Source organism: Pelmatolapia mariae, linkage group LG15 (assembly GCF_036321145.2).
Source record: "Pelmatolapia mariae isolate MD_Pm_ZW linkage group LG15, Pm_UMD_F_2, whole genome shotgun sequence".
In the NCBI taxonomy this organism is placed as follows: domain Eukaryota; kingdom Metazoa; phylum Chordata; class Actinopteri; order Cichliformes; family Cichlidae; genus Pelmatolapia; species Pelmatolapia mariae.
In genome coordinates this window covers 29,251,915-29,262,656 of record NC_086240.1, presented here as the reverse complement: position 1 = coordinate 29,262,656, position 10,742 = coordinate 29,251,915, and the positions used below count along the sequence as shown (strand labels likewise).

General features: G+C 38.4%; 1 protein-coding gene across 2 annotated transcripts in view; it reads right to left on the bottom strand.

Moving 5' to 3' along the window:
- The window catches only part of cd2ap (CD2-associated protein), an 81,811-nt gene that overhangs the window by 50,644 nt on the left and 20,425 nt on the right, over positions 1-10,742 (bottom strand). For both annotated transcript variants that reach the window (XM_063495110.1, XM_063495112.1), the window contains exon 2: positions 10,564-10,721. In XM_063495110.1, coding sequence (XP_063351180.1) covers positions 10,564-10,721 — 158 coding nt within the window. The remainder of the gene's footprint in view (positions 1-10,563; positions 10,722-10,742) is intronic.

The following is a 10,742-nucleotide window of genomic DNA, read 5'->3' as shown; positions in this document are numbered from 1 at the left end:
CGAACCGAAAGCACTGTATCGAACGGTTCAATATCGAAACGAGTATTGTTGCACCCCTAATGTATATATATGTGTATAATATATATATATATATATATATATATATATATATATATATATATATATATATATATATGTATATGTATATATATATATATATATATATATATATATATGTATATGTATATATATATATATATATATATATATATATATATATATATATATATATATATATATATATATATATATATATATATATAGAGAGAGAGAGAGAGAGAGAGAGAGAGAGAGAGAGAGAGAGAGAGAGAATCAAATGGAAATGTACTCTTGCCTCTTGCTCTCATGGCCAAGATTTTATTTTTTCCCCACATAGCAGCATTTACTAAAATAGAAGTTTAAAATCTGAACTCAAGGGAAATCTCTTAATTTCTTTTCTTCCCCTTCTTACTGCAGCAAAAAAAAAAAGAAAAGCAAAAACAAAACAGAGTTTGGCCATTTAAACAACTTCTGAATGTGTTCTGAAAAACTCTCAACATACAGAACCCATGGATGTGAGCCACGCAGGATGAAAGCGGCTGAGACAGTTCCAGTGCCACCGAAAGGGACAATAAGACATTAGGTTCCATTAGGTGGAAATAAAAGAAATAAAACAAACAAAAAACAGTGTGTCAGTTTCACACAACATAAGGGGAACTGAAACGTTGTAATCTAAAAAGGTTCAACGTGAAACCATAACCATGGAAACCAGCATCAGCCTGCAGAGTAAGACTGTACTACTTGCAGCTGAACGTAGCAATTGCTAATGATCCCAACCACACCACACAGTCGGGCTGTAAAACAGCTGCCACATTCTGCCTGCCTGGGAAATTCCCTGACAACAGCACGAAGTCCCGGTCACACCTTTACTAAATACTGTCACGAGTGCACAGATGAAGGGACACTAGCCAGTATGCTGAGTAACATTGCTTAGAGGTTTCAATGTATTGTACCATTTATCACAAGAAGTACTGAGGTGTAAACTGCTAACGAGTTAGAAAGTTTTAACAACAACTGCAGATCATAACCAAACAACTGCTACTACACCAACAACAAATGCACCAACAAAGACTTTTGTTTTACTAAAGCATACTGAATGATCCACCTCTTAGTGTGTGTACATGTGGCATTATTTCAAACGACAGCATTTGGGCCTTAAAACTGAAGCCAGCATAGAAACGCAGAGAGGAGGCAGCGGATCCAAAAGCAGCTCAATTCCCAAATACTTAGTAAAGTTAAAACTTTACAGCATTAAAAAGCATGGCACCAGTCATAGCTTCTCTATATAATCAAGTCTGTGCATGAAGTATGTCAGGCCAGTTGATTGTGCAGCAAATACAAACAGAGGAATAAATGATTGCAAAATTTGACTCTGCGCTGCAGTTGATGAAAACAATTCTGTTTTTCCTCTTCTCTCTTGGTGCTTAAATTTGAACCATTGAGTCTTTCACAGAAAAACCCTCAACAGAAGCTTAAGTGTGATCACACTTTTAAAGTTCCTCAAAGCTTCAATGCACCAACTTCCCACATTTAACATAAATGAAAGCAACTTAACTGTTCGGACGAGTTTGGACTGTCCTTGGTGGGACTGATCTGGAGACCGCCACCCCACAGGACTTTAAAGCTGTGCTGATTAAAGAGTGAACAGTTCACCACATGCTTCCTGGTGCACAGACACTCACTTTACTATTCTGCAGAAGAGGAAGCCCAGCTGTGTGTCTGTCTCAAAATATATTTTTTTTTAAAAAAAAAAGTTCTGCTTCAGCAAGCTGAGATATGACAAATGGAAGAAATGAACACGATGTACGCTGCTTCAACAACACCTCTCCTCTGACCTCTGCTGAGAACTTAAAACATGTGACCTCACACAGCCACAGTATTAATTTGAGGGTTTTTTTTTTTTTTTTTTTACATTCACTGTATGAACAAACGTCTCCCTTCAGCAAAATCAGCCATCAAGCAGCCGTCTCTGTGCACTTTCGTCTACTCGACAACTCTTACAGATGCTGCACTGAGTGCACAAGTTCGAATTTATTTAGGATTTTTTCTAATCCACAAATGGGTCACAATTATGGGGTGGCTGTGGCTCAGGAGGTAGACAATCAAATCGGAAGGTCGATGGTTTGATCTCCGGCTCCCATAGTCTTGCATGGCCAAGTATACTTGGTCAAAATACTAAACCCTAGGTTGTCCCAATCAATCATTGTGTGAGTGCATGTGTCAATTCAAGGATGCATCTGGGCTTAAAAGGAAGTGCTGGTATAAATGTGTGAATGGGTGAATGAAGCATGTAGCAGAAAGCGAGTAGAGAGTAGAAAAGTGCTATAAAAGTACAGTCATACATAGATTTAGTAATATGCATACATCCACACAAATATTTAGTTTGACCAAAGGCTTTTGCGAAGCATCAAGTTTCTGACACAATTCTGGCTGGATATCTGAGCACTCTCCTTGGCTGCACTCAATTAAATTGGAGGCCTGGACCCAATTTGTAAGTATAGGACACAAATGTTGAAAAAAGTTGAGGTTGGGGGCTTTGGGAAGATGATTCCAGAAACCAGCTTTGATATGCGTTTGGAATCATTGATGTGTTGGAATGTCCCACTTATATACAAGTTTCAACCACCCCTCTGTTAATTTCAAGCAAAGTTGAAGAATTGGAAGGTAGTCCTTCATTATTCCATCCACTCTGTGCAAAGTAAAACAGTCCGAGAGCATAATCCTACCACCTCCATGGTTGACAGTAGGTACAGTGTTCTTAGGTCTGAAACCCTCCTATCATTGTTTCCAAATAGCTCAATCTTTGTCCTGTCCGATTTTCCCTTTAAGCTGAGCGCGTGCGCAATTGCGCACTGCTGGCACGGTCTCTGCGCACAGAAAATCTGCATTGCGCACACAAAAAAAATCTAACCTGAATTTAGATTAAAATTAATACTTTAACATTTCTGTTTTGCAGTGTTAGTCAGTAAGTGACTGGCTGCTCCCATATGGGTTTACAACGATGCCACCTTATCCCATAGTCCAGCCAATAATGCGATTCACATTCTTATATACGCAGCTAATCAACGTGGTTGACAGGCTATGACAGCGTCCTTATGTGCCGACACCGGTGTTTTAGCTAGCAATGCGGCGTGGCTGATGTGGAGTGAAGCCACGTTAATGACAACGTGTGCAACCATTGGATATGTGAGCAGAACAGACGGAACAATTGACAGAAAAAGTGTGGACTTTATACCAGTTTTTAAATTGTGTTGATAGGCCACGTAAAACCAGAGTTATGATAAAAAAATATGCAATGTTTGGTTTTCTTCCTGAATACTATCGTTGTTTATATTTACTGCGGGAAGAAACGGTAAAAACTGCGTTTTATAAGGAAAACACTCAAAAGCACTCTCTGCCTGTGAGCAAAAACAACACCCCCCCCCAAATAAAAATGGCATTTAGTTGTTTAGGAAGGGGGGAGTTTTAGGAGTGACGGCGGTGTTTTGAGATGTGAGAGATTTGCGACGTTTAGCGCAAATCTTGTGTAGTTAGTGTGTAGTGTAGTCAATAGTTTTGTTGTGTGTGTCAGAACAATGAGGCGACTACTGAATGTTACAGGTGTTACAGGAGTGATACATCTCCTGTTGTCAGGCCTGCAGGTATCAGGCTGTTGTTCTCCTTTATCTCATAGTGGACAGAAATTATTTTTTGGAGTGGCACAAATAATTTGTGTGGCATCAAATTTGATGCAGAACACCTGATTGTTCTGTAAATAATTTGAAATGTTTATTTAAAAAACCGCCTTGGCTGCATTTTTAGGTAAACAGCTGCAAAAAACTTTGTTGTTTGCATAACTCAGTCACTTTTTTAAAGAAGTAACTATATAATTAATTGCCCAACATTGGTCATTATATACTGTATTTTGTTTACAAAATACAGTTACAGGACTCTCTCTCAGACCACAGACTCATACTCATAATACAAGTCAGAGCTTTATTAAACAAAAAAAAAAAAAAGAAAGTTGTGTTTTCAAAATTGGAGTTCAAGTTATTTTTACTTCCGATAGTGTTAACATACTACACAGGTCATGAACAAGATTTTTTTTTTAATTTTCATTGTAAGTGGGGTAAAGCAGTTAATTAAAAGTAGTCTAACATAAATGTAAATGCTGTAATTTGATTATTTTAATAAACCATGTAACTTGGATGGATTCGATGCTGGCGTGACCACAGTGCACACGTCTACTGTTGCTCACAGTGGTCCAAGGGACCGCTCAGGAAGTTTGTGTGTTCGCTCAGACACATGAAAAATTAGAGGGAACATTGGTCCTGTCTGAATATAAAACATTTCTCGAGAAGGCATTTGTCTGTGTATGTGGGAAATTGCAAATTTCAGTCAAGGTTAAAGGTGTTGATTTTGGAGTAGAGGCTTCCTTCCTGGACGGCAACCCTCAGTCCATGGCTATGAAAAGCTTTCTGAATATGCAAACCAATTTCCTCTCATCTGAGGATGACAGTTTTCCAAAGTCTACAAGAAGACCCAAATAAACTTTTACTTATGTCCAGTTGTTTGAACGGATAATCTTGAGTATGCAGTTGTTAGAAAATGCCCAATAAGCCTTTGAAATGGCTGTCCAAAAGCCCCAACCTCAATCCTATTGAATATTTCTATGCCACCAAACCAACCAATTTAAATGAACTGCGTTAATTTTTCCCAAAACGAGTAGTCAAATATCCAACCAGCATTATGTCAAAAGCTTGTCGATGGCATCTGATCAAGTTGCAACTTGCAAAGGGACATTAAACCAAATATTACTGGGATGTAAGTATATATTTGACCCTCTGCAATAAATAAATTCTAAGCTGTGAACCCACTTCTTGGTTTTTAAAATCTTTAAACATGTATACTGTACAATTAATCCACCCTGACGGGGGGAAAAAAAAGGTCAAAGAAATCATTAAAAGCCCAAAATTTCCATGGCATTCATGCCTGTGATGAGTGTACATAGAGTTTTGAACTTTAACTCTCAGCTGTAGACTGTCAACAAATATTTTACATTTCCTTATACAATTGACTTAAAAACAAAAAGAATGCAAAGATTGATTTTAACTAGAAAAGGATTTCCTGATTGTGAAATTCATAGATTATGTTAAGTAATCGTTTGTGTCAGGAAAACAGTGTTTTTAATCTATGAGCTGAATTTAAATGACTTTCAGCTCATTATCTTTCAGCGCATTTATCCAAAATGAAGCCATTGCTATCAGTAAATGTTGCAGACACTTGTGACCATAACTGACTGTCAATAAGTCCTTCCCAATGAAGACAATGAGTTTCAAAAAAGTTAATATTGCGAGAAGCTGCCAACAGACAGGTATCAGCTAGCTAGTACAATGTAATCTAAAAGTCTGAGACCATACAGTTGTAATCCATTTACAAAAACACAAACACTTTCAGAGCCTGAAACATTTAAACCACCAAAACCAGGAGAAAGTGAATGACTGGGAGAGAGAAGCCTCCAAACCCTCCACTACCCATACACAAAAAATGATCAATTACAAAATCCCTTAAAGCATTCCCATCATCGTGAGAGTCTTTCATTTAGCCAACTTCCTTACCATGCCTCAGTTTCACGTCCCTCCGATCACACAAGTATGACTCCAATTAAAGAGAGGAGGAAGAAGAAATGCAATAAGTCATACCACTGTTATGTCATAAGGAGCAAAGTTCAACAGCCAGCAGGCTCCTTAGAGGATTAAATACCTGAGCACAGTGACTAGACCAGGCTGATTAGCAGATTACCTATCACTACATAGGATTGTGTGATGGTGGGGAGAGGAGAGAAGAGGGCAGCAGTTCAGGTACTCATTTTCAGTGCATTAGCTGTGCAGAAGGAGAAGCAGTCAGATGCAGACAGCACGAATAAGTAATAAAAAGTGAGTGAGCTACATTAAAACTACAGAGCTGTATGACGGCTAATCCACAGCTGTGAATTAGCTGTGTGTGAATGTGTGAATGGGTGAATGACTGAATGTAGTGTAAAGCGCTTTGGGATCCATAGTGACTAAGTAAAGTGCTATACAAATACAGGCCATTTACTATTAGTAGCAGCATCACCCAAATCCAACAGCAAAAGATTGACCACTAGCATTAATCAACCAATTTTAGCCCTCGCTAAATCAGAGGCCACTTTCATCATTCACAGTCCAAGCTCATTCATAATGACAAGCCACAATAGGAAATTCTCTATTGGAAACCAACTGTATCCGGGCTTACCACCCTAATTTGTTTCAACAATGTAAAGTGTGCCAAAAATTGGCTCAAAAAGCAAGTTATCCCAATACATAGTAGGTGGGCAGAAAACAATACTCGTGGCTCTCCAGCCATTCTTTAAACGCCTCTGAGTTTATCTTAGCCAAAATGCCAGAAAGTTGCTGTGCTATCAAATGCACTAAGCAGCACTTGTTTACTGCTGCCAAATTGGCGGCTGTAAATTCATTGGCTCATTCAAACTGTGGGAATGATTTACCCGACCACTGGAGAAATACTCAGTGAGCTTTACTATTATCATGTGACATTAATGTAATAAATTAACACTAGTGGAACTTTCCAGACACTACACTGTGAAAACCCAAGTCAAGAAAATGTAAGATCATTATGTGGCAATTTGTTTAAGCTATCTATGTAGCACTTTTGCTTTATTTCTATATTAAAATGTCTAGTTTTACTGCATTAAGAAGCATCTTTATAGCCAAGTTTTAGCCTCCATGGGGAGTCCCTGGCCCCATTAGCAGTTGTATGATGGGTACATTTTGTAATTTATTATTTACCTTAAGATTAAGCCTTTTGACAGGATCAAAATTAAAGGCAAGGGCTGAGCCCTTTAAAGTGACAGGATTGCTAGTGCAGGCCCAGATAACAGTTAGCTGTTCACTGGACAACTTAACTGTATTCGACCCATTGGTACCTTTTGGAAAACTATTAATGGCAATATCTTAGAAATATTATGGCTACATACTATTTTATATTGCAGTATTACAACTATCTGATAAACACCACTAATTAGCAGACACGAGTATTGTTGTGTTACAGAAACAGTTTGGAAAATGGTTGAGGCTGAAAAAAACTGGTTACATTGTATCTTTTATATACAGGTTATACTGTGCTATCAGTGTGTGCTTTAGATCTGAAGTAGTGTTTACGCTTTAAGAATGACTTTGCAATTGGCAGTTCCTACATTTCACTGTTAAAGCAGCACAAAATTATCTTTCAAAGAAAGGTCATGATAGACCGGACACAGCTCTGCAGACGACAGTTTAATAACCAGTTTCACTCCAGAAAAAGAAAAAAAAAAGTCAACACCCTAATCCTGATACTGCTCCTCTGCATTTGTTTCTATATCAGACTGTTTGGTGACAGACTGAAGTACTTCTCAGTCTTATTTTTATCTTTTCATACAAAAAGGAACCTTTGTAAGGGTTACAAATTATTAAGTTAGTATTGCAGTGTCGATACCAATGCTTTCAGCTCAGTGGTATCTGTTCCTTAGAGGCTAAGGCCAGACACATAAGGTAGAGGAGAGAGGTGCTTTTAAATGCAAGCTACCTCATTTCCAATGTTCCCTCTAAGCTGTGTGCGTGCGCAATTGCCCACTGCTGGCACGGTCTCTGCGCACAGAAAATCTGCGTTGCGCAAAAAAAAACAAAAAAAAAAAAACCTGAATTGAAATTAAAATTAAAACTTTAACAATTCTGTTTTGCAGTGTTAGTCAGTAAGTGACTGGCTGCTCCCATATGGGTTTACAACGATGCCACCTTATCCCATAGTCCAGCCAATAATGCGATTCACATTCGTATATATGCAGCTAATCAACGTCGTTAACAGGCTATGACAGCGTCCTTATGTGCCGACACCGGTGTTTTAGCTAGCAAAGCGGCGTGGCTGATGTGGAGTGAAGCCACGTTAATGACAACGTGTACAACCATTGGATATGTGAGCAGGACAGACGGAACAATTGACGGAAAAAGTGTGGACTTTATACCAGTTTTTAAATTGTGTTGATAGGCCACGTAAAACCAGAGTTATGATAAAAAATATATGCAATGTTTGTTTTTTTCTTGAATACTATCGTTGTTTATATTTACTGCGGGAAGAAACGGTAAGAACTGTGTTTTATAAGGAAAGCGCTTGAAAGCACTCTCTGCCTGTGAGCAAAAACAAAACCAAAAAACCCCCACCCTTTCCTATTGGTTGAAAAATGTATCATGTCGACCAATCAAAAAATGATATGCCAACACGGCATTTAGTTGTTTAGGAAGGGGGAAGTTTTAGGAGTGACGGTGGTGTTTTGAGATGTGAGAGACTTGCGACGTTTAGCGCAAATCTTGTGTAGTTAGTGTGTAGTGTAGTCAATAGTTTTGTTGTGCGTGTCAGAACAATGAGGCGACTACTGAATGTTACAGGTGTTACAGGAGTGATACATCTCCTGTTGTCAGGCCTGCAGGTATCAGGCTGTTGTTCTCCTTTATCTCATAGTGGACAGAAATTATTTTTTGGAGTGGCACAAATAATTTGTGTGGCATCAAATTTGATGCAGAACACCTGATAGTTCTGTAAATAGTTTGAAATGTTTATTTAAAAAACTGCCTTGGCTGCATTTTTAGGTAAACAGCTGCAAAAAACTTTGTTGTTTGCATAACTCAGTTACTTTTTTGAAGAAGTAACTTTATAATTAATTGCCCAACATTGGTCATTACAGAGTTACATGACTCTCTCCCAGACCACAGACTCATACTCATAATACAAGTCAGGGCTTTATTAAAAAAAAAAAGAAAAAAAGAAAGAAAGTTGTGTTTTCAAAATTGGAGTTCAAGTTATTTTTTTACTTCTAATAGTGTTAACATACTACACAGGTCATGAACAAGATTTTTTTAAATTTTCATTGTAAGTGGGCTAAAGCAGTTAATTAAAAGTAGTCTAACATAAATGCTGTAATTTGATTATTTTAATAAACCATGTAACTTGGATGGATTCGATGCTGGCGTGACCACAGTGCACACGTCTGCTGTTGCTCACAGTGGTCCAAGGGACCGCTCAGGGAGCTTGTGTGTTCGCTCAGACACATGAAAAATTAGATGGAACATTGCTCATGTCTCTAAAATAATCCATCAAAATGATACCAGGTCAAGTTACCCCTTTAAACCTTCATTCCAATAAAAAGGTTCTGCTTTTCCAAAACACAAATCTAACTTCGCAAAAGGAATTCTGTAAACACTTTCTGATCTTTAGTTGTATCCTTTCTATTCTAAAATGTTTAGATCATTCATCAAAGTAATATTAAATATTAGGGGTGCAACAATACTCATATCGATATTGAACCGTTCGATACAGTGCTTTCGGTTCGGTACGCATATGTATCAAACAATACAACATTTTTTATTTATTTTATCAACTTTTCTTCTGACGATGCTGTCTGTGTTGAGAGCTCAGTGGATCTGCGTTCGACTACTCCACCTAGGCTGCACTGTCGAGCGCAGATCCACTGAGCGCAGCGCAAGCTAGCAAGACAGAAGCTAAGCTCGTTGCAACATGGCAAATTGAACCTCCCCCACCCTCATTCAGATCTGGCGTTTGGAACTATTTTGGTCTTCATGTGAAGTATGACCCTGAAGATAAGCGTGTCATGGACAAAAGTAAAACAGTATGTCAGATGTGCCACGCAATGCTCAATTACATTGGTGGGAACTACTGCGTTAGCGCAGTTTGCTTGTTAACGTGTTGACTCCGTCCAGCCCCATGCACGGGGCAATCCGCGGTAGCTCGTTAACGGAGATTTGCCGTGTTGTGGCGTTAACGTCATTTCAACGAGATTAATGCTGACAGCACTAGTGGGAACACAACGAATATGACTGCACATTTACTCCCGACATCATCCTAGTGCAAAGACAAGTGGAAGCAGACAAAAACAACAAGCACGCATGCTACAAACTTTACCCGCGTCATTTAGACAGCCGTTAGCACATGATTCTCCTTATGGGGACCTGATATGTTTAATATGCTGCTGAGAATATACCCCAGAAGAAGCGTATAGTATAGCTTTTATTTTGGAAAGAGCCATTTCTCTGTAATAAACTCTTTTTCCAAAGATGAGTGATTTCTCGATCAGATTGATTTATTTTATTACTTTATTGTTTCAGCAACATTAAATTTAAAAACTGTACTTTTGAGTTAAAATATATATTTATAATTTTAATAAATGACAAATTAAAAAGGCATGAACATTTTTTTGTATCGAAAAAATATCGAACCGTGACACCAAAGTATCGAACCGAACCGAACCGTGAATTTTGTGTATCGTTGCACCCCTATTAAATATAAAGCACAGAAATTCTTCTGTGTAGCAGACTGCTATACTCTGATAATGCTCCCAATTTCAATAGGATTATCACTAACAGTATGATAGACAACACGGTTAGCTCTACTCCAGCAAACAAGCTGCAATTTGATATAAGCCAGTTGACAGATGAACACTAATCCATCTCTCACCTTGACAAAGTTGTCGGGAAAGAGGCCCCTTTTCCCATTGAGGTCCCCCTCCATCCAACCATCCTCCTCTATGTAGCGCACGTTTTTGATGATGTCGCCAGGTCGCAGGGTCAGCTCGTCATCATGGAGCGCGTCATAATCATACTCCACCACAACCTCTACTCCAGACAAGGATGATG